The following is a 24,404-nucleotide window of genomic DNA, read 5'->3' as shown; positions in this document are numbered from 1 at the left end:
CTGCTGAAAATGCTTCCTTACAGTGCAATTCACAGGGTTCAGTAGTGCAAGTCTCCCTTATCGCATGTGTGGGAACATTCTCTTTTCGAATGGCCCAGGGCTGGAATGCAACAGCACATACAGCCGGCCAGCAGATACCAGACCAGAGCACAGGTGGTTGTAAGTGTTGGTTGGGTTTGGTTGCTGCAGGATGATAAGCTTGATAATAGTGCAGCATTGCTGTAGCAGTGAAATCTTGAAAGGGCACTAAGGTCTGAATGTGGTGAGAAATGTGTAGATACAAAGAAACTACCACTGATGTGGAAAATGTACCTCTGATGTTTTGTGCACTGGTTAAGTAGTTGCATTGTAGAAGTATGCTGGGATGTAAAATAATGGTCTGTTCTCATTGCTTTCATAAGACTGACCATACGACTTAAGAAGAGTAAATCTTGTATCTTCCATCTTTAGGCCATTTTAAAATTGCCTGTTTTTCTTGTTCTACTGACATCACTAGCTACTTGACTAAAATTCATAATGCATAAGGGAGAACATTTTTGTCATACTATGCATCTGAGATTCCAGCAGCCTACCTTGAGTGAAGCACTGGATTTTTTTATGGTCTATCCCTTCAGACAGACCAGGAAAGCAGTTAAAAGCTCTGTAGATTCTGTTAAAGCTGAAAAAAAGCATCATTTGAAAGCTTGCCCCTGAGATTTTTTCTGATGTTACATACAACCGGTTGTTGGACAGAATTTAAAACACCTAGTGAAAAGAGAAATTCTTAAAAGTAGTGCAGCAAAAATAAATAGATAATTTATTATTTTGCATGCTTTGTGAAAGGTGATGTATTAATACCTTTTTATCAATAAAAGTAATCGATGAGAGAGGACATGTAATAGTTGATAGACAAAGTGTGTTTCCGTATCCGAGGTATTAAGAGAGTAAAGTTCACGCACAGTGTTTAAGCTGCATGATAATTTATGTATTCTGTGTGAGAAGTAGATACAAGGCAGAACTGTCACAGCAGTAGGTGAAGCGTGAGGTCTGGTGGCAGTTACAGCAGCCTCGGAAAGTTGTGAGTGCTCAGTGAGGCTGCAGAGGCCCATTGTGGGAAACAGCCTTTTCCATCAGTGCAGCAGTTTGTGAGTCTGTGGTGATGTGAATAGCAACAATACCTTTCTGTAAGATTCAGTTAATGTGTTTTAAATAAACATGGATTTATTTTTAATCTAAACATGGCCAGCATTTTCTTTCTTTAGAAACTCATCTTCAGCATGAAATTATAAATTAACTTTCAGTCTTCACTACTATTTGTCCAGATTTTATAAAACTTTATGAATGTTTAATATCCTATTTTAAGGTATTTGAGTTTTATTTAATAGTAATGCAGATTAAATGCCTATAACGAACTAGATCACTGGCCTTGCAAAGTAAACCTATCTCCTTACTTGTACCACAAGGACAACACATACTACTTCATATAGGTCTGCTAAACTTCCTTTTGCTGCTTTGATGCATAACCTCTGCAGGAAAGCAGAGAGTGTAAATATATGTCCCCACTTGGGGTGCTTTTTATGCCTTAGATGACAAGACCGAAAGAGATTCAGCTGACACCGGGGCTTTTTTGCTTTCTTTAATACATTATGCTTGTATACTAAGCTTCAGACAGATTAGAGTTCTTCAGTGGTGATGCAGAGTTTTTATATATGACGAAATAAAGATGAGATACAATGTACCGTATTTTAGCTTCATATGGGCAGCTTCTAAGAAAGCTTAATGTTGTTTGTCTGTATTATGTGAGCTCCTTATCTCATTTGTCATTAATTTTTCCTTCTCTTTCATTGCATTCTGATAATTTAGATTACGGTGCCAAGATACCATGGAAAGTTTTTTGCCTTGGCTTTGAAAGTAGGTGTGGTTGGTTTTTTTAATTTGATTTTTTTTTTTTCTTCTAGCGTACCCAAACATTGCTGAAAGAATATAAAGAAAGGGAAAAGACAAATGTGTTCAGAGATAAACGTTTTGGTGAATATAACACCAAAATAAGTCCAGAAGAAAAGATGATCAGACGATTCACTTTGGAAAGACAGGTAAAGTATAGGAGTTAAAAAAAAAAAGCAACAAACAAAACTCCACCAAAACCACAAGAAACACTTGATTTTTTAGGTAGGGAGTGTCCCTCTTAACAGAGTGTTTTTCAGTGTAGTGCTTTGGTTATGATTTTATATGCTTGGGATTTTTATCAACATGCAGTTTTTTGGGGGAATCCAAATTTTTTCATGAAAAATTTCAGGTTTTGCAGGACAATTTCCTGAAGCAGAAGTTTCTTTGAACACTGATATGCAAGAAAACCAGTTTTAAGCAGTTTCACTGATTCTTTGGTTTTCTTTGATTGCTTTGACGGCTATGATTTGAGAATTGAATTAGGAAAGCACTTTCAGATTCCAGTACAGCTCTTGAACAGCAGCTGTTTCATTTGCTGGCTAGAAGAACTCTGTAACTTGCTGTCGTTCTGCAACATGAATTCTGTGTGTAGTACTGTTCTATCTACCTCATCATACTCAGTCTCCAAAACTGAGTAATGTGATGTCATATTCTACTTATAGTTTGTATGGTTTAAAATCTGTTTTATTAGGCCTGAAATGCAGTAATTAAAAATTGATGTTACTGATGTACAGGTAAGCTTGAACTTCCTTAAGTTTTCTGGGTTACTTCATTTATATGTTAGTGTAAGAATAAGAGACACATTAAAATCCTTCACTTAAGGTTTAATGTATTTGAATGAAAGTTTTGGTCTGGTAGTGCTCCTGTGCCAGTTTTCCAGCAGAAATAAATACAGGCTTTATTAACCTATTGCCTGCGAGTGAAAAATCTTTTGTTATTTAATTGATTTCTTTTACTATTCTTAGCAAAATTATGGAAAGAAGAACATCTATAATCTTAATGAAGATGAGGAATTGACTCATTATGGCCAATCTTTAGCAGAAATTGAAAAACTAAACGATATTGTTGATAGTGACAGTGACACAGAAGAAAGAGGAACGCTGTCAGGTAAGACTTGTCGGCTAGTATCCCACTGCTGGCTTGGTTGTTGATATATGTACTACATCTCCTCAGTACTGACTTTCGGAGAGAAAGAATATTATGTAATTGATTGAGAAGTTTAAGCCAGATTTGAGTACACACACAGAGCAACGCTCTGGATTTTAGTAGATGTTAGGTTGGAACTACTTACCTGGCAAATTTCTTCAATCTGTTGGCTTTTCAGCATATGTAGGTACCTGTATTTTGAGCCCTTTGAGCAGAATCTGAAGCGCAAGTTTCGTGGTTGCTTTCTTGCACCTCTGCACCTAAATGTTAGTTAAAATATTGAAATAGGATGTTTCTACTTCATACAGAATGTCACGTCAAGCATCAGTCCTTCTGGCATGGCTATTCCTATAGGGCTGGGAGTAGTTACATGATTGGAGCAATAGTTTGAATTGCTCCCTATCTCAAAGAACAGGGAGAAACTGTCCCAACAACAGCAGCACTTGAACATTCATCTAGGGATTTGAAAAGGATTCACAATCTTCTTTTCTTCTTCTTTTTTTTTTTTTTTCCTTCAGCTGAATTAACTGCTGCTCACTTTGGAGGAGGTGGAGGCCTCCTTCGTAAAAAAGCATCAAGTGGGCAGCAAGATGAAGAGGAAGAAAAACCTAAATCTAGGAAGGAACTCATAGAAGAGATGATAGCCAAATCTAAACAAGAAAAGGTGAGTTGTTAGCCCTGAAATATAAAGAGCATGATTAAGAAGCTGTCTCAATTTCTGTCTTTATGGAATAGAGTAGTAGTGGCATAGAAAACAAAGGATGTAGCTGTCTGCTCAAGTAGCTTGGACTCTTCTGTTAAAGTCCATCTGACTTAGTAGGTGTTCTGGGATGAGTTGAGTATCTGCCATTCTTTTGAATCCCCAAATGTCCCCTTCTGTTGACTCCTAACTTGTTTTCTCTGTGCAACCCTTGTGCCATACAGCATAACTCTATATTGCTTCTTCCAGAAAGAATGTTTACACCTTTGAAATGTTAGATATTTAAAATTATTCTTTTGCTAAAGACAGCATTTCGGTTTTGCACTGTAAATGCTGTGTCATGTTCAGATGAACAGAACTGCTGCATTTTTTGGTTTGATTTTCTTCTTTTTTTTTTCCCCTAGCAAGAGAGGCAAACTCGGAGAGAAAGTGCATTGGAACTCACAGAAAAACTTGACAATGACTGGAAAGAGATCCAAACCCTTATTGCCCGCAAACCCCCAAAGTCAGAGAGAAAGGACAAAGAAGTAGAAAAGCCCAAGGTAAGATTTTAGCTAGATTACTTTCTTTTGTTCTAATGACTTGTAGTTTTGACTCATAGTGGCTGAAGTAGAAGACAAGGTTCATCACTTTGAGAAAGAGAACTTTGCCTGCTGTTCTCATTGAAGGGATGCTAAAGGTTTAGCGTAGTTTGGTTAGTTGGACGAATATAAGCTTTTATATGATTTATCTGATTTTAATTACCTATTGGTTTTCGTTAGGTATCAAATCTGAGAGAGATTGCAGGTTGAACAACACTGTTGGCTGCAGCTTATTTTTATAACATTTTCTTGAAGAACCAAAATTCACAAGAACGTTGACTTTATTTGAATGCCTTACCGATGTTCCATGGATAAAACAACTTTTATTTGGTTATTATTTATTTGGATAAAACAACTTTTATTTGGGTACTATCCCTACAAAAAGAGAATGAAAATAATTTAACTTTTGAATAGATAACTTATAGTCTCAAAGCTTTAAATTGTATCTTATGCTAAGGGGAATAAACTTTTAAAACTAAGAAGAGGTAGCACAATGCATTGCACTACTTTTTTCTTGTAAAATATTTGTATTATATTGCAGAACATTGTGAATTTCCATTTATTCCTTGGCAGCAGTATTCAGTTTTTGAAAGATCGAACTAATGAACTGATACTGCATTAAAACTGATCTCAAATTACAAACACAAGATCAGGAGCTTAAAAGTTCATATTTTTCTTTCTAAGATATTTCATGATGTGCTCAGTGCTCTAGTATGTTGATAATCTGGTATCTTGGGCAAAAATTTGGTCTTCATAATTGCTGGAAACACAGATTAAATTCTCTTGCTTCAGGTGTGTGGATCCAAATTAAGAATTATCAAGGTTGCAAAGTGTGAATTAATAATGCTCTATAACGTTAATGTTGTATTGGAGAAAGTTGTCTAGTCGTGTAAGAAGAAGAATTCATAGAAGTAAATTCTAGAGCAGCTGTATGGTTTAGTGACTTAAGCAGATACCAAGAAGTCTCTCTGCAAGTCCAGTACAATCTCTGCTGTTTTCCAAAGTATGCTCCTTAAACTTACTGAATATCAGCATCCTTTTTTGTTTTCTTTAAGGTAGACATCTAACTGAGGTAACAAAGTCTTAGCTTGTGTCTGACAGTATAAAGTGAAATGTAAATTATAAATTTATTTATTATAGCTGCTTTTTGAAAAATAAATATTGTATTAATAACCATTATTTAAAAAAAATTCAATTCTTAAGTGAACCAGTTTTTATTTAAGTTACTATTTGTAAGTTTTTCAGTTGTGAGTTATTTAAATACGGGAGTGGGAATTCCAGGAGAATTTAAAATTAATTGTTCATTCCATTCCTGGTCTTAATACTGACTTGAATGTTATTGCAGCTTTCTTTGGAAATGGTCTTTTCCGTATATTTTAACAGTCATAGCTGTTAGGCTGGCAGGGGAGGTGGCTGCAGAGCAGAATAATATAACTTAAGATAATAAACAATTATATAAATATTTCTTTAGCCTGATGAATATGATATGATTGTTCGAGAACTTGGATTCGAGATGAAAGCAAAACCTTCAGAAAGGCTGAAGACAGAAGAAGAATTGGCAAAAGAGGAGCAGGCGCGACTCCAGAAGCTGGAGGTACACCGTTTATGGCTTTAGATTGTTTTGTGGTCTGTCTTTTGGGAGTGACCGCTTAAATTCATTGCTTGACCTTAGACTGAAAGTGGCTGTACTAAACTGTAATTCGTCAGAGGGTGAATTCAGGAAGTCTTCTGTTTGTATTTTGTTTGCAAGCTGTTATTACAAAAAAAAACCCACACCATAGTCTTAGTACGTGACTACTGAGGTTTATGAAATAAGTTGATCTTTCTTCAACAAAAATGTAAGGTCACTTCAGTTTGCCTTTAAATGTTTTTGTTTATTCAGAGTTGAGAGGTGCTTCTAAGTCAGTACGGGGGAGCATCATGTTGCACAGCAGTTGAATTAATGCACTGACAAGTCATTTCTTGTTTTCTTCTGCTGTTGCAAGAGTATTCCAGTCATAGCATGTCTATAGCTTTGCTTTGCAGAGAAATGGGATTCTCCTGGAAAATGTTGCATGCTCTGTCTATTACATGGAACTCTTGAGTCCTATGGAAAGATTGAATAATTTGGTAAATGTTTCCCTCCTCTTTTTTTTTTTACTTTATTGTATACTAAGGGCAAATTTAGGACCACAAGGATTCAGTGTATTCAGATTACCTCAGAACAGCTCAGTAGCTAATAGCAAAAGAGAAAGAAGAGTTTTTTCTTTTTGTTTCTGTTCTTGTCATCTTGTTTGATGCACAGTCTGGTTGTCCATGAGGAAATCCCTTTGTTTTAGATATTGCCCTTTGAGTCTTTTTATAAATTTAGTATATCTTGAAAATCTTAGGATATGGTTGTTTTTACAGCAAACTTGTTACACGTATGGGAAACACAGATAAACACTGCAGAATCATAAAACACTTTAGAAGCTTACATTTTCTAGTAATGATATGTTGTGTCATAAATAAAACAGGTAAATTTTAGAATGAGAGAACATACTGCTTCTGGTAAACCCAGTTTTAAAGTCTTTCAAATAAGCTAATCCAATTGTTCATGTGCTCTTATCAGATTGCTCTCCGCCCTCAAATAAGATATGGTCAGCTTTTTCCATAATTTCTCAAGTTGCTGGGTTTTTTTTGGTTTTTTGTAATCTTTGATTTTTATCAGCTGTAGTATTTGAAGGATCTTCCATTCTGGCCTAGTGATTGATCTATATGGCTATCTGTTTATGGTATTTTTTCTAAAACACAGGCAGATCGATTACGTCGAATGCGTGGAATAGATGAACAGACGAATAAAAAGAAACCCAGCCATGTGTCAGCTGATGATCTAGCTGATGGCTTTATCCTGGATAAAGATGACAGACGTTTATTGTCTTACAAGGTAAGGTTTAAAATTTCAGAATTTTCAGAGTTCTGAAAAGAATCCATTTGGAAGTGACTTCAGTGGAGACTTCTAGCCCAATCTCCTGCTCAAAGCAGGGTCAACTATGGAACCGCCAGTTTGCACAGGGCTTCATCAAGGCCATTCCTAAAAAATCTCCCATGAATGGAGGCTGCACATCTCTAGGCAGCCTGTTTCACTGACTGTTCTTACTGTGAAAAAGTTTCTCTTTATATCCAGTCTGAACACCTCTTGTTTCAGCTTGGGCCTGTTGTTTCTCATTCTCCTGCTGTGGACTGTGATGGAGTGTTGCTTTGCCTTCTCAGTGGTCTCTCTCGTAGGTACTGAAAGGCCATTAATTGATCCAGGCTGAACAAGCCCACATCTGCCTCTCCTAATGGGACAGGTGTTCCAGCCCCCCTGACAGTCTTGTTGGCTTTCTGCTGGACTGGCTGCAGTTTACAAATGTCTTTATTATATTTGAAGGCTTAAAACTAGACCCTGTTTCTATGTGGTCTTAAAAGTGTCCAGATGAATGGCTGTTTCTCTCAATCTACTGCCTGTATTCTTGCTATTATAGTAGCCTTCCATGTTGCTAGTCTACAGGGCTGAAGAGAGGGTCTTTAGCCCTTCTGGTCAATTTTTTTTTAAATTTCTGGCCTATTTGATAAAGCTTCCACCACATTTCAGCCTGAGGATGAATGGGTTTCTGAAAGGACCCTCCCCTGTGAAGTAGCTTTGATTAAGGTGGCAGAACCAATATAACCTTAAAGCTGATGTAGTGAGTCACCTTGACTGTGGTGCACGTGTGTGTACTGATCGTTTCATCCTTTCACAGGCAAGTAGAAAGGGAACCACTGTTGTCCTCCAAGAGTGCAAATTGTGAATAAGCATTTAAACTGATGATTAATAAAATCAGCAGAGGAACAAATGTTTATCTGATATTCTATTTTAATACATAGAAGGAATTTTCTTTTTTTTAACAAAGAATGAATCTGTAAGTGATGTTGAAATTTTTTTTCATAGCATCTGCTAGTAGTTTTTACTTTTGTGTTGATTTTTTTTTTTATAGTATCTACTATTCTTCCAGTTTATTACAGCCCCTTGGAACTACTCTGCTATTATATCTGTATGCGTTTTCTCTCCTTAAAATTCTTACTTGACTGGCACTTGCTGCTGTTCACTGCTTGGTCAGGGTAACAAGGCTCAGATCCTGTTCATGTATATTTAATGATAGCTTTGCATGGTGATTCTTGTGGGTGCTGTCACCTTATCAGTGTTTTAACTGGCTTATTTTCTCTGCTGACAGGATGGAAAAATTAATATTGAAAATGAAGATGAGGAGGAAAAACAGGAGGAGGAGGAAGAGGAGGAAGATGGGAAGGAAGATAGCGAGGATGAAGAAGAAAGTGCGGAAGAATCTGCTAATGAAGATGAGGAAGATGTTGCTGCTGATAGCCACTCTGATCTCGAATCTGACCTTGAAAGTGAAGAAGAAGCTGCAGAGAGTAAAGAACAGAAGAAATGCAAGACAAATAAAAATGAATCACAGGATGTGGAGGAACTAGATCCAAAAATGAAAGCTGCTGAATCAGAGCTTCCCTATACATTTGCTGGTAAGCAACTGACTGATCCCTTTTGCCTTCAGGGGGTTTGTAGCCAGCCTCTTTCTATACCCTGTAAGATCTTATTGCTGTTCATCCATGAAATTTTCCTTCTTAGTTGTCTTGTATTATTCCAAGACTAGCCAATAACTTCTGTTCTTTGTGATCAGCCCAAGTCATGCCAGGAGCAGTGGGAATGGGTTCTGTTTCATCCCAGAGCTGTTTGTACTCCTCTCGGCAGCCTTAGAATTGAAAGTTAAATGCAGGGGAGAAAAACTAAGAGATCTCTGCTCCTTTCTGAAGAGCACTGACACGCCCAGTCCTGGTGCTAGCGTTTTGTGTAAGGGAAGCCAGAATGGTATTCTGTTTTCTATACTTAAATGAGAAAAGGTTACTTTCTGTATTGTTTCAACTGACATTTTTGTCAGAGAATATGCTTTGGAGAGGCAGGATTCTGAGCTTTAATCCCGGTGATGTAACATTGCATTGTTAAATAGAGACACTCAAAGTTTGGCTCCTTTTGGGTCTGTGCCGAGGAGGAAGGAGGAGGTTTGTTTCAAGTAGTACACAAAACATTGATTAAGTACATAATGCATCTAACTATTGTCTTAGTGTAGATTTCTCTCACAAAAGTATGTCATAAGATTAAACAACCTTTCAAACAACTTCCTTAAGTGCTTGCATTTTTCCATCAAAAGGAGGTAACTTATTACACAAAGCCTTTTAAATTGCATTCAGGTTTTGCTTTAGCCAAAAAGCAGTCCCATTAAAATAACTCAAAAACTTAACAAGTTAGGATGTTTTCTAGCGTGTGGACTTATGCAAAAGGCTAAATATATGCCAGTTTTGGGGGGTTTATTTAATTATTTTCTATTAGTGTCAAGATTCTTCATTTTTTCAATATCCTTCATACAAAAGCTAGTTAGGTATGAATTACAGAACTAGTCATGGTAAATTTATGGCTGAATGTGTGCTGAAGTTTAACTCTGCTCTCTATATGTTAACATGATTGTGCTCAGCTTAGGCAGCAAATACAGGAGGAATTGAATGTTAATCATTGAAAAACACTGATGCTATTTTCTGACTTGTGTTCATATGTATTATGTTACATATATGCTGATTAGTGTTTAAAGGTGTTACTTAAATGCTGTATGGTACTTTTTTTCCTGAATAATAACTTCTGAATTGACAATTTGTTAGAGGTTCACTTGATTTTTCAGTTTGAGATTTTCGCCTGAGCAATTTTTTTGTTTTTACCTTCTAGTTCCTGAGTCATACGAGATATTTAAGTCTTTATTGGCTGGAAGAACAATAGAACAACAGCTTATTATACTGGAGAGAATTCAGAAATGCAATCATCCAAGCCTTGCAGTGGGAAACAAAGCAAAGTTGGAAGTATGGGGATTTTGTTGTTTTGTTTTAAGTTTAAAATTAACTTTGAATTCCAGAGCAAGTTTTAATAAGTATTCAGGAAGTAATATAAAATATACATGTTTCTATGTTGTGAGTACCAGTAGAATGTGAGTAGCAGCAGAATCAACATGCCACTCTTTATTTTCTAATTTCTGTGTTACTGTTCTTTTGTGCTGTTTAAGAATACGTAAAATGAAGAAAAACTTGTAATTTTTAACATGTTATGCTTCTTGCAGAAATTGTTTGGCTTCCTTTTGGAATATATTGGGGAGTTAGCAGCTCTGGATTTACCAGAGCTCAGAACAATTGACAAACTCATCCTGTAAGTAATAAATTCTATGGACTTCTGCTCCTTTATGATTTAAAGAGAAAAGCTGCCTAGGGTGAAGCATTTAGCGTATTGTTTGTTTCAAATACTTCTGTAGGGATTGTAGGCAACTAGTAACTCTCCAGCTATATAGTGTTTTAAATTTGTTTCATGTATTGCTTGAGCTGTTAATTTTACCAAGACATTTTCAAAACCTCAGAAAGTAATTTTTGACCTGCAAAATGCTTTCACAGAATTGCCCAGATTGGAAAAGACCGTTAAGATCATTGAGTCAAATCATTAACCTAAGACCGACAAGTCTTCTACTAAACTATATCCCCCAACGCTATGTCTACACTACTCTTAAATACCTCCGGGGGCAGGGACGCCAGCACTGCCCTGGGCAACCCATTCCAAGGCCTGATAACCCTTTCAGTAAAGAAATTCAGCCTAAACTTCCCTTGGTGCAACTTGAGGCCATTTCCTCTTGTCCTATTGTTACTTGGTTGACCAGACCTCTCTACAACCTCCTTTCGGGTAGCTGTAGAGAGTAATAAGGTCTCCCCTCAGCCTCCTTTTCTCCGTTCTGAGCGATCCCAGTTTCCTCAGTTGCTCCGCATGAGACTGGTTCTCTGAACCCTTCACCAGCTTCATTGCCCACACTCCAGTGCCTCAGTGACCTCCTTGTACGGAGGGGGACAAAACAACACAGACACAAGATGCAACCTCGCCAATGCCGAGTATGGGGTTAAAATCACTTCCCTGGTCCTACTGGACACTATTCCTGATACAATGGGTAGTGGTTAAATAATACCACATATGCTTGGAAACTTTTGTGTGTGAAATTATTTAGAATGTTGATCGGGGATTTTATTAAGCTTTGCAATGGTGGTGTGCAGTGCCCTCTGCAGTCTTTGTTTTTCCCATGGGTTTCAGTTCTGTGAATTCTCAGTGAACTAGATGAAAGTGGAGTTGAAGCATGTTACAGTAAGCTCATACAAAAGTTGCAAGTGAACACTTTGCGGAAAGCTGTCAGTTTGGCATTGTTGTCTTCAAATACCTGACAGGCACTTACGGTGACAAGAGAGCCAGATTTGTCCCAGAGGTACTCAGCAAAGGACGAGAGTCAATGGTCACAGACTGCAACAAGGGAAATTCCAATTAGATGCAAGGGAAAAAAACCTTCACAGTAAACCTGCTGAGCATTAAAACAAGCTTCCCAGTGAGGCTGTGGAATCTCCACCCTTGAAGACAGGCAAAACTTGGCAGAGCCATGAGCAACCTGATCCAGCTTTGAAGTTAGCCATGCTTTGAGCGTGCCTCAGATGGTCCACAAAGGTGCCTTTAAACCAAAATTAGTCTGTTATTCTTGTCTTGACTTTGCAGGCTAAAGAGCTTTCTTTCAGTGAGTTATTTGTATGTAGTTTTCAGCATGTGTTTTTTATTTCATGCTGAAGTAAGCAAGTTTTTTTAAACATTATGGGCAGCTTTAGCGTTCATTGCTCTGCTGCATTTTTCAGCAAGAACACTGACCCATTGATACTGTCACACGTGCTGGGGCTTTGTAAATAAGTGTAAACACATTTTGATTGTTTTCTAGAACTGGAATTTATTAATATCATTACAGACATTTTTTACTGAAAATAATGGAAAAGCTGACCAAACAGATGCTGACTCTTGACTGCGTCTCCCTGTAGGCACTAACCATAGGCCAGCAGTTGACCTAACTTTGTGTGCGTGGTTTTTTCTTGTTTTAAGTAATAATTTTGCTAACCACATTGCTCCCTTACATGTTGTTTAACATTGCCGAAGACTATTTAGAGTAGTGGACTGCTTAGTATGTGTCAGGATACCTCAGTGCAGTAAAATCTAGAGTTAAGAGATTCAGAAGGATGTGTTTTAACCATAGCAGGTAATTTGGAAGTATATTTTAAAACTTTTAATTTTTTTTTTTTATTTAAAGTTTAGAAACCACCAAATCAAGGATTATCTCAAAAGGCCCAATGAAAAATACATATCTCTGTAAACTAAATAATACAATAATAGTCTGTGTATTGGATGGCTATTTCTTAAAGAGAGTAATTTGTTTTAGGAAATTTATTACTGTTATAATGTAGATCGAACACAAGAAATCTTCCTGCAGGGGCTTAAAAATGTATTTTTTGAATTAATATCAATGGTGTAACTTGAGTATGACTTATATTTCTTGTTAATAGGCCATTGTACAATCTTTGCCAGATGTTTCCTGAGGCAGCCAGTGACAGTATTAAGTTTATCCTTCGAGACGCTGCACATGATATGGGAGAAGTAATTGAAGTCAAAGGCCGTGCAACATTTCCAGGTTTAGACATGGTAACGAATGCATACTGCTAGGAAAAGCTCTTCTTCCTTCCATTTGTACAGAAATGCCAGTAAATGTGAGATTACATTAAATTTAATTTTATATTTCAACATATATAATGAATTATTGGCATCTATGACATTTTAGGTTTCTCAATGTTTTAAAATGTCTCTTTGGGTATAAGTTGTTACGAAAATGCCCAAAACCACAAAAAAAAAAATCCTGAGAAGCAACCAGTCAACCCTGCTGACCACATGTTCTTCAGAATATAAGTGTGACTCTGTAATATTAGTAATGATAAAATACATAAAAATTGCCACTCCAGTTTTCATAGGAGGACATTATTTTTTTTCTTGATGAAACTTAAATGGATACCTCTAGGAAGAAGTGATATTGTCAGTTATGTCCTATTCTTTGATTGTGTAAAGTGCAGATATTTAAAGAAAATGCTCCGTAGAAGTGCACTATCTCCTAGGTTAATAAAAATAACAATGACTTGTTATTATGGGTATAAAAATACAACATTTCTTAGTACTTTATATAAGATAATTGCTAAATTAATGACTTGGAAAGAATTTTTGAAATATTAGTAATATTTCAAAATTTCAGAGGCCATGCTAAATTGGCTTGGTCTCTTTTTTTAGTGTCCAGGTAAATGGCTGTTAGGGAATTTAAAAAAGGAGCATGTGGGAGATGAGTGTTTGATTTTTCTAGTAAAAAATTTCAAAGACAAAATCTTAAGTCAGTTACCCAAATGCAGCTACTTGCATTCTGTCTCCCAGCTTGATGAAGCAGTCCTGCCTAGAGGAATAATTAGACTATTGAAAGAAAAGAGACTGAAGGATTTACTTAGATGTCTTGTTTCTTACTGCTTGGAAAATATTTATATTGAGCTCTTTTGAAGAGTCCTTATTCAGGATGTTTTGGGTTTTGTAGGAAATGTGTTGTAGAGAGCTTTCAACTTCTCTTTTTATTTTGTATCAGTCACCCTTGTGATACCAATTACACTTTTGACTTTTATTCCACTCAGTGGACTTTTCCAAGTTCCAAGCCATCATTATCTTTTAGGGTGGAATTGCATCACTCTTCTTTACTTGAAGTGCTTCTTTAATGGATATTCCCTAGACCATTTGTGTTATTAGACCTTTATATGTGCCTATAATTTAACCTGAAATATGGACTGTGGTATTCAGTAACCAGAACAGTTTAGGAGAATATTTGTTATGACAGAAACTTTATAGAGAGAAACAGAGCTGAAACAATAAAACTTTACTTCCATCTAGCTTACTAGGTAAATATCCACTTAGGTGATGTACAGAATTACCTCACAGCTGATGTTCAACATCCTTACAGTCTTGCCAGGAGGTCTTGTAGCTCTCTAGCAAGTCATCTTCAGTAAACGTGTGCCTAATCACACTTCAGGTTTTTCAGCTGTGACCGTTATTTGTAGATGTGTGCTAGTACCTGAGGATCCTGGTTGCTGATTTTTGTCTGTGGCGAGGACCTGTTAAAAGGTGTCACGGACTCTGTGTCACCACTTGCTCATTTGTTTGTGGTGTGGTTGTGGCTGGAGGGAGTTGGATTTTCTAATGGAGTCAATGGGGTTATAGGGCATAGTTCATTCTTGGTTGTTCTTTTAGCTGCCTCATCAAATTAATGCAATGTTAGATGTGTAATGGATGTTTCATCTTCTGATGTAACTTAAACAGTCATCTCAATAAATAGGTCATGTATGGTATCAGATTTCTCAAAATTACATGTATTTTAGTATTTTTAGATTACTACATGGCAGTTATTCATTCATCAGTTACTTATGTGCAAGGTCAAGATCCCGGACATAATGTTTTAACTGTGGTTTGTCTTGTTCTGTTTTACGTGCTATAAGCTTATTTATTTGAAAATTACATCTCTGCTGTTTCCAACTTCTGACTTCTGGCATCCAGTTGTAACGCCTGCTTTTATATACATGAGTCAACTACTTACTAAGGTATGCCTATGATGTTGTGTCTTAGTGTGTGACCTAATTGCCTTGTTTCTTCCTCAGATTCAAATATGTATGTATTGGAAACGTATGTATTAGAAATGTACTGAAAAGGTGACTATGCGTTTGATATAGGCACAGATAGTAATTGGAAAAAAAAGTGAAGAAGGAAATGTTGCAGAGTACAGTGCAACTCACAAAACTGTCTCATAATTTTTTCAACCTGTTACACACAAATTCTTTGTATGGCAAATTACATAGGACTAATAGAACAGATTGAATGCAGCCTGAAACCATTCATTAGTAATTTCTCTTCCATATATTGCATTTGTTTCTATTTAAGACAGATTTAATTAAAAATTGGCAATATTTCTTTTCTTTAAAGTATCCCTAATGCAGCAAATTGCAGTGCAGTTAAAATATGTCCTTATTTTTCTATCCAAATATTCTGTTTAATATGTTTTGAAAGCCTTAATCTAGTTGTTCTACTGCTATCAGATATCCAAGCTGCTCTGAGCTTTATAGTTCCTTGGTTCATTTCTGAAGAACTTATTGTTTGGGATTTAGCACCTTCTAGTGGCTAAAACAAGTCTGACAGACTTCTTACTCAGTTCTGCACATACTGGCTTTCCCTTGCCCTTACTAGAGTATGTTTTTCATGTAAGTCCAAAGGGTGTAATTTAACAGATTTTAAATGTATGCAACTTACTTACAATCTGCCAAAAAGCAGAAATACTATATTTGTGATGTATAATGAATATTTTGTGCTTTTTCTTTTTTTCTTATTTTAGTGTCGCATCACAACGTTGCAAGATGTTATTAAAGGGTTATTTATCTGCTGTTTGTTCCTGGAATATGTATCTCTTTCCAAAAGATTTGTACCAGAACTCATCAATTTTCTGCTTGGAGTACTTCACATATCTCTACCCAAAAAACAGGCCCAAGGTGAGTTTGTTTACAGTAAGTGGGTAGTAAATTTTATTGTTAAGGTTTGTCTTTTACATTTCAGTAAAAATCTTTTACACTGAATTTATTGTTTTGAACAAATGACCAAAATCATCTCCTAGGTTAGCCATATACAACCTTGATTTTGGGGCATCTTGTTATGAACTAGCTCCTCTGGTGGTGTTGGCAGGAAGGAAAGAACTGAAGTTATTCAAGGAAATGAAGTCATGTTGCCCACACTGCAGTATTTTGCAATATTATTCTAAATAGACTGTGTGATTGGATGAGGCGCTGAAGTTCACAATCCCTAATGGATTGCCAGTGAGTACCCTGTATCTACAGGTGCAGATACTCTCCCTGTTCAGGTAATAGCTGTATAACAGAGATAGTGAGAGAAGTATATCACAAAGTTGGTATTTTTCCTTTTTATCTGATACGGATTTGGTGTAGTGTAACAGAGGGCAGCTCTCCCCACAAGTGGGATTAAGCTGTTCTGCAACACTACTGCGCAAGCTTAGCAACTTGCGCATACAACAGGGAGAATAAAACTATCTTTTTTCAGTTTGATCCATATGCTACCAAATGTATTTTACTTCCTCTTTCTTCCAACATTTTTAGATTCCTTTCTCGCTTTCAAATTGTTCTATATCTCAGGCTTGTTTTGTTGACAAGTTTAGTGACAATAACTCACAAAGAGTTTTGTTGGAGCATAGTAATCAATTCACATGTTAGTATCTTTCTCTGGGTCAGTCTGAGTGTCACTGAGCATATGTGAAGAGACTCTACAGGCAGGATATTCTCAAGTGGAAAATTCAATTATTTGTTGGCAAACTCACAAGACATCTGGAATTTAGTGAGCTACAGGCTAGGTGTTAATATGCTCATGACTCTTGGTAAAAGTCTCTGTTCTCTATGTAGTCATCAGTCTGGTGAGGAGGGTGCAGCTTCTGTTGCTGCAGTATTCCAGTGGTTGTCTTGCAGCTCCTTTTTCTATCTGTTTTCTGGTGTGTTTTGTTTCTTTCACTTTAGGATTTTTATGCCTTTCCATGCTAGCACTTTTTGTATGTTTTTTTTTTAATTCTTGACCTACTAATAATCCCATTCTCTACAAACGTATCTTGTATGGCTGTACCCTACAGACTTCCCTGCCTTGCCGCTGCTTCTCATAGCTTAGCAGCTTCCTCTGAAGTGTGAGCCAAAGTTATGCAGCTGGGCTGCATCCAGGCTAAGCCCAGGATTCTCGGAACACAGACAGCTGAACTCCTAGAAGGAGTTGGAAAGGGGTTATGGAGTGGGTGGGTTACATAGCACTTAAAATATTTTCTCCTTTGTGTGCTCTCTTTGGGAATGTTTGATCTACAAAGGTTTTTGGTATAGTTAAAATATGAGTCTCTACAAAACCAGATAAGAAACTATTCTAAAATATTTACTGGTAACTGATGATCAAGTGTTAACTTTTCTTCTTTAAAATCTCCTCTGAATTTCTGCTGATGATTGTGCACTAGTTAAATTTGTCTAGTGTTGGTTTCTTTTAATGGTGAGGAAAAACTCAATAAAAGATACATTAGAGGCACAGATTTCTTACATGAAGAAATTGTGTGGAGTACTACTTCATGACAGACTGAAACATAGTCTGCTTTAGATTTGAAGAATAATTATTACCTTAGAAAGGAGAAAAGCTGAAGGTTGAGGGACTGGAAAGGAATTGTCACTGCTGATAGCCTTAGCTAATGGAATTGTTAATGAGATCTGCTGTCCTCTCACAAGCAGATAATAAAACTCATGTATCTTAGTTCCTGATCTTACATATATCTGTGTGTGTCACAGTCTCTCATGACTTTGGACCTCAAACCTTACAGATCTTTCTTTAAACCTGCTGTCTTCTGGCCTGTCTATAAGAAGCCACATACAGATTCTAGAGCACATAGATAAACTTATGGTTTGAAAGAAGTTTTGAAATAAGTTCCATTGCAAGCTTGCAGGACGTAAGGAAAGCAGAAGCGAGGGCGGGTGGGAAAGCCCAGCAGAGAGGCTGCAAGTTATTTTCTCCTGTAGCCATGTAATTCCTCAGATGCTTCTTTCATGTGCTCTGTAAGTACCATTCCACAGATCAGCTTAGGCTTAGAAGCACAGTGATTCTTAAGCATTTTCTATGTGCCCTGCCCTGCAGGGCATTCTGTGTTCCGTACCGTTCTTGTTTTAAAACTATTTATCTAGAGTAGAAGTGGACTTCATCGCATGTATCTGAAGGCCCTTGCTTGAGAGGACATGACAGAGGCTCAGTGATATACTGTGGGCTCTGCTGTGGGCTCTCTCTGCTCCAGCTCACCGCGCTGCTTGACCACTTTCTGATCAAAGCCTTCTACTTGTAACTCCATGGGAAGTCCTGTTTCCTGCCCTTTCGTTTTAAGCATATCCATCCTCGCTGGCAGTTTAACGCTGCATTGTCTTCCCTACAGGGCAGACACCTACCTATGGGTCTTCTCTCTCCCCATACATAGAATCATAGAATGAATCATAGAACCTTGGAATGGTTTGTGTTGGAAGGGACCTTCAAGATGATCATAGTTCCAACCCCCCTGCCATGGCAGGGACACCTTCCGCTAGACCAGGTTGCTCAAAGCCCCATCCAAGCTGACCTGGAACACTTACAGGGATGAGGCATCCACAGGTTCTCTATGCAGTCTGTTCCAGTGTCTCACCACCTTCACAATAAAGAATTTCTTCCTAATATCCAATGTAATCTACTTTCTTTCAGTTTGAAACGGTTACTCTTTGTCCTATCACTACACTCCCTGATAAACAGTCCCTCCCCATCTTTCCTGTAGGTCTCCTCTAAGTACTGGAAGGCTGCTCTAAGGTTTGGCCTGAAGAAGACTCTGGGGAAACAACTCCAGTTCTCTCAGCCTGTCCTCATAGGGAAGGTGCATTAGCCCACTGATCATCTTTGTGGCCGTCCACTGGATCAGCTTTAGCAGGCCCATGTGTTCTTAATGTTGGGGGCCCCAGAGCTGAACAAAGCACTGAAGGTTGTATCTCACCAGAGCAGAGGGGGAGGATCGCCTCCCTCAGTGTGCTGGCCGTACTTCTCTTGATGTAGCCCAGGATGTGATTGGCTTTCTGGTCTGTGAGAGCACATTGCTGCCTCATATGCCAGATTTTCACCTACTAACACCCCCAAGTCCTCTGCAAGGCTGCTCTTAATTCCCTCATCACCCAACCTATATTTGTGCTTAAGGTTGCCCCAACCCAGGTGCAGAACCTTGCACTCGGCCTCATTGAACTTCGTTAGGTTTGCACAGGCCCACCTCTCAAGCCTGTCGAGGTCCCTCTGGATGGCATCCCTTCCCTGCAGAGTGTCAGCCCCACCACTCAGCCTGGTGTCATCTGCAAACTCGCTGAGGGTGCATGCCATCCCGTTGTCCATGTCCCCAAAAAAGGTGTTAAATAATACTGGTCCCAATACAGTCTCCTCAGGGACCCCACTCATCACTGGTCTCACCTCAGACATCAAGCTGTTGACTGCGACTCTTTTAAGTGCGACCATCCAACCAGTTGCTTATCTACCAAGTGCTCCACCCATCAAATCCATGCATTCCCAATTTAGAGACAAGGATGTTGTGCGGTACGGCATCAGATGCTTTGTGCAAGTCCAGGTGGATGATGTCAGTTGCTCCTCCCTTATCTGTCATCGCTGTAACCTCATCTTAGAAGGCCACGAATTTTTCAGGCATAATTTGCCTTTAGAGAAGCTGCGTGACCTCACTAGAGTAGTTCTCAGGAGCATCTGCTCCTTTATCTTCCTGGGCAGAAGTGAGACTGAATGGCCTGCAGTTCCCCTGGTCTTTCTTTTTCCCTTTTTAAAAATGGGAGTTAAAATTTTTCTCTTTTTCTAGTCACTGGGAACTTCACCCATCTGCCACAACTTTTCCTCCAGAAAGAAAGCTTAGAATTTATGTTGTTTAATTATTATTGTTCTTGGTTTTTTAGGCTATACTGTAGTGCATCCATTTACACCAGTGGGGAAGAATTTGGAACTGCTTTTGGTGTGTGATAAGAAGGACCTGGAAAGTTGGCAGAAGCAAAATCTGCCATTGAGTATTGTGACTAGATTAAAGGAAACCAGCAGAACAGAAATGAATCATGTAAGGTACGTAGGAGACATGAACAGAAAAAATACCAGATTCTCTTGGGTAATCTCAGTGACAGTGCTCTTCAGGAGTAAAATGAGTGGTGAGTTATTACACTTTATGTTTACGTTATGACTCTGCAGCATATGAAATTGCTAATCTTTGGCTGGAACGTTATGCAGAGCCCTTGTTGGAGTGCTTGGCCCTTCCATTCCTTTTTGGTACAGATGTGACCTGATGAGGCTGATGTAGAGACAGAAGAGGTGTTCAGTGCTTTAAACTGTCAAGCTCTGCAGAAGCAAATCTGTGTTTACATACGAACACTATGTCAGAAATTGTCTCAACTAATAAATACTAAAGTTAAGAAAGACCACAATTAAACATGTTCATCAACCATGTTCAGGCTCGTTTTTCACCTTATGCCCGTGTTACAGTATTATTTGAGAAATGAGTACGCATTTTGTTATGAAGTTCAAAAAGAAAGCCCAATAATTCTGTTTCAGTGAAGTTTTAGAAATTCAGAACCAGTATCAGAACACTTGAAAAGTCAGTACAAAAACTTCTTACTCCACATAAGTGGCAAAGGCACAATACTGCCTTGTGCTCTGTGCATATCTTTTCGGATTTGTTGCTGATGGATTTCTTTGTTTAGGAGAGTGAAATTTTTGGTCTGAGATAACAGCTAGAAACAGCCTTGGTTTTGCAAGTCAATTGTTAATTCTTTTGTGCATTAACAGGTTATCATGTCTAGCTCTGTGTTTTGACCTTATTAAAAAATGTGCAGCTGTGTATGAGTCTTTACCATCATTCCATGAAATAATGCATCCTGTCAGAATTCTCCTTACACACCATGTGCCAGCAAATGAATATCCTGAAAAACTCCAGGTATGTTTATTTTATTAATAAATACTGTGATCTTCGTCTGTGCTTAAACAAAACGCGAGTGTAAGCATTGGTGAGATTTTTTTTCAAGGGTCAGGCATTGCCATTTTTGGTCTTTAAAAAGCATAGTGATGTTTCTGTGGAAAAGCCTAAAAAGAGCAGGGAATGTTGAGAAAATATTTTTTTATTGTGTATCTTGTCTTGCTTCTCTGATTGAGGAGAATAGGACTTAGCTTGTAATGATGTAACCTTCCATGAGTGGCTTAATTTATAAGAATTGTAGTCTGGAATGAGTATGTAACATCGTGATACAAACAAATACCTGTACCAAATTGGTGAGGTTGTATTTATAACTAAGTAAAACTAACTATTGCTAACTATTTTCAGCTACCTTACTTGAAACAGGGCAGTTGTTTATTTTCTAGCAATGAGGTTCGAATCTTTACTCTTTCTCTTCTGAATATAGCAGAATTGTCTTCTCCTCAAAGAGGCATCATGATATATCCTTAGAGAACAAGATTTTGTAATGCAAGTGATGCAAAATGGCCTATGTTTTTTTTGCCATCAAAATAAACAAAATGAACAATTCTTCTTAAAATGGCCCTGAAAGGCAAAGTCTGAGTTAAATTGACTTCAGTCTGTTCCTCTGTTAGGTGAGAATACCAGCAGACCTTTCTATCTTAATAGACTTCCAGAAGTGTTTAAAAATTATCCAGCCTGGAAGGCTTACAGCATTTCAGCGTTAGCAATGTTGTAATGAATAGCAGTGATTTTACGCAGAAAAGGAATATATGGGGAGAATGTTACTATTGATTTGGTTTACAATAGATTGTGAATTGTGGTGTCTTTTGATATTTTTTTAAAATTGTACTGTGATTTTCATTTTCAGGAACTGTATCACAGTGCTCTGAAAGAGCTAGAGAACAAAGTAAAACACTATACTCCATTGATCTGTGAGAAAAAGAAGCCAGTGCCATTGAAACAGTACACACCTAAAATTGTGAAAGTGTAAGTAAAGCAAACACTTGATGCAAAGGAAAAGTGTGTTCAAATATTAAGATTTTCAGCAAGCTAAAAGCGGATTTTTCTGCTAGATCTTGTGCCCAAATCACAAGAGACCAGCTACTTCGGTGGTAGGGAAGGAAAGAAGGAGGAAGGAGGAATTCTAAGGAAAAAAAATATCACTGCAAATCAACTCCTGCCCATATTATCAATTGCAAACTAATAAATTACAAGGTGAAAAGAGGTGGTTGTTATTACCTAGTCACATGCTTTACTGAATGCTCTGTCAAGCGCTTAGGTCTGAAGAACAGCAGTAGGTAGTTCATATGTATATGAACCTCCATGAAGGTAAGGATGGATGGTGAAAATACTGATGGATGCAGAATATAAGGCACTCTTCCTGTACTTTTCATCACAGATCATCATAAATAATCAGTCAGATTAAACATTCCTTTAAGCACGCTTACTTGCCCCATTCCTCTCTTTTCCCCCAACCATGCAGCTTTCTACCTTCCAACAGTAGCAATGACAAAAAATACGTGGGTTTTTTTCCTCTTTTTTTACTGAGCTTGCAGTGACCATGTGCATTTTTGTATTCTGCTTTGGAATTAAATTTTAATAACACTAGTTTGGTTTTGTAGATAATAGAGCAATATTCCTGTTCAGGAATTCTGCTTTATATTGCCTGCTGACTCATTTAACCATGTTCGTTACCTGTGGGGCATAAAATGTCTGCCTTACTTATCCTGGTAACTGAAGAGGACAGTTTTCCTCTGCCATACACCTTTATCCCCAAGAAACTGATCAGGCTTTTCCTGTAGTATCATCTGTAGAGAAGGTCTGCCAAAATTTAACATATATAGGAAGATTCCATCTTTCTCCAGACATCTTTAATTTTTTCTACTCTAGGGTTTGCAGTCTGTTCAAAATGCAGGCTGTTTGTGGGAGATGGAAGTGTAAGTGCTGTGTGCTTGTCATTTGCCTGATGGTGACATGCAGTTAGAAGGCGTGGGAACTTCATATGCAGGAATTAAAATACTGAGAAACACAAAAACGTTGTTTTCCTTAAGCTCTGCTACACTCACATTTCAGTTTAGAGTTTGGAAGAAAGCAAGGAGGCAGCAAGAAGGAGCAAGAAAGAAAGCAGTTGATTCAGAAGCATAAACGTGAACTTAAAGGAGCCATTCGTGAGATTCGGAAAGATAACCAGTTTCTGGCCAGAATGCAACTTTCAGAAATCATGGAGAGGTAACGTAGCCTTTGTTTCAGCACCACTCTGGGGGTTGTTCTGCCGTGTGTTCATTTCCTTGCTACATGCCAAGATTAACAATAACATTCAAGCTTACTAAACTTAAATAAAATTGGACAATTCAGGGAGAAACAAGGTTTTTAACAGAGGTAACTTCAAGTGTTTTCACTATTGCAGTCTCATTTCTCTGGTTTAAGAACATGCAGAATGTTTTTATGTAAAGTGTGTGTTGATGAAATTTAAGAGTTGAGGAGCTTTTATAAATTAGTAATTGTCTAAATATACTTAGTTATTCTCTGTAATATAATCTTTCTAAAACATGTTGATTGTTTGTTTTACAGAGATTCAGAGAGAAAAAGAAAAGTGAAAGAGCTTCTTGGCAGTCTTGCTACACAGGAAGGTGAATGGAAAGCAATGAAAAGGAAAAAAAATGAATAATTAATTGGGACTGTCTACAGCAGGAAGCTGTGCTTTTACTGCCATATAAAATACTTCGGTCCTATGGCTTTTGAACAGATTTTAATTGCATTCTTCAGATGCATTCCTTTTGAGGAGACATCATCCAATCTGTGTGAAAAAGGGGACCTACTTACTGGAAAAATCCACAAGGTTTCATGAAAATAAAAATCACGGTTTTGTGTGTGGTATACTTCTGTTTATTTTAATAATAGATAATATTTAGATGAATAATCAGAATTCCTAGGTGTGTGTGAGACCAGGTTTTAATCTAACATGAACTACACACAAAAAAATTGTACAGTAGAAACCTTTTGTTATCTTTTAATATTGAATAACTGCAGGCAACTCTCATAGTGGTGATATATTTGTAATTTAAGCAGTAACATTTTAATTAGTCTGTCATTTGGACATTCTAATTCCTGTATTCAGTGGAGTAAAGGAATCAGCTTTCCATTAGAAGACCTTTGTTAAAGCTGTACATTCATTCATCTCTTCAGTAAATCTTGAATTGGGCAGAGCTCTGAAATTCTTAGTATTCTAGAGTGGTTAACTAGTATCCCCCAGTGTATTCAGAACCGTCTGATTGCAGTGGACAGTGAAATCCGTAATTCTCTTCCGTTTATCATCTATGTCTCAGTACTGATAGCCACCTAGCATGACACTGAAAAACATCCACTTTCCAAATAGAGCCAGTAAATACTTTTAACACTTTTTAGTACTATGTTTGTAAAGAAACATTGTGATGAGGCAAACAGTATCAAAGTTATTTAAAGGTGCTAGTTTGAACTAAGTTTCCTATTCAGATACTCACTGTAATCTACTTAGTTGATCAG

At 37.5% G+C, this 24,404-nt stretch overlaps 1 protein-coding gene across 1 annotated transcript in view; it reads left to right on the top strand.

Moving 5' to 3' along the window:
* The window catches only part of NOP14 (NOP14 nucleolar protein), a 23,901-nt gene extending 351 nt beyond the window's left edge, over nucleotides 1-23,550 (top strand). Inside the window, exons 2-18 of the mRNA XM_009865923.1 lie at nucleotides 1,938-2,072; nucleotides 2,892-3,033; nucleotides 3,591-3,736; nucleotides 4,177-4,314; nucleotides 5,825-5,947; nucleotides 7,127-7,258; nucleotides 8,568-8,874; nucleotides 10,127-10,257; nucleotides 10,512-10,597; nucleotides 12,799-12,934; nucleotides 14,809-14,910; nucleotides 15,696-15,849; nucleotides 19,840-19,999; nucleotides 20,717-20,864; nucleotides 21,751-21,869; nucleotides 22,956-23,111; nucleotides 23,454-23,550. Coding sequence (XP_009864225.1) covers nucleotides 1,938-2,072; nucleotides 2,892-3,033; nucleotides 3,591-3,736; nucleotides 4,177-4,314; nucleotides 5,825-5,947; nucleotides 7,127-7,258; nucleotides 8,568-8,874; nucleotides 10,127-10,257; nucleotides 10,512-10,597; nucleotides 12,799-12,934; nucleotides 14,809-14,910; nucleotides 15,696-15,849; nucleotides 19,840-19,999; nucleotides 20,717-20,864; nucleotides 21,751-21,869; nucleotides 22,956-23,111; nucleotides 23,454-23,550 — 2,412 coding nt within the window. The remainder of the gene's footprint in view (nucleotides 1-1,937; nucleotides 2,073-2,891; nucleotides 3,034-3,590; nucleotides 3,737-4,176; nucleotides 4,315-5,824; nucleotides 5,948-7,126; nucleotides 7,259-8,567; nucleotides 8,875-10,126; nucleotides 10,258-10,511; nucleotides 10,598-12,798; nucleotides 12,935-14,808; nucleotides 14,911-15,695; nucleotides 15,850-19,839; nucleotides 20,000-20,716; nucleotides 20,865-21,750; nucleotides 21,870-22,955; nucleotides 23,112-23,453) is intronic.
* The last annotated feature ends 854 nt before the right edge of the window (nucleotides 23,551-24,404 follow it).

The sequence above is a fragment of the Apaloderma vittatum genome, unplaced genomic scaffold, assembly GCF_000703405.1.
Source record: "Apaloderma vittatum isolate BGI_N311 unplaced genomic scaffold, ASM70340v1 scaffold25523, whole genome shotgun sequence".
Taxonomy (NCBI): domain Eukaryota; kingdom Metazoa; phylum Chordata; class Aves; order Trogoniformes; family Trogonidae; genus Apaloderma; species Apaloderma vittatum.
The sequence above is the reverse complement of the archived record's forward strand: the minus strand, read 5'-3'. Positions and strand labels throughout refer to the sequence as shown.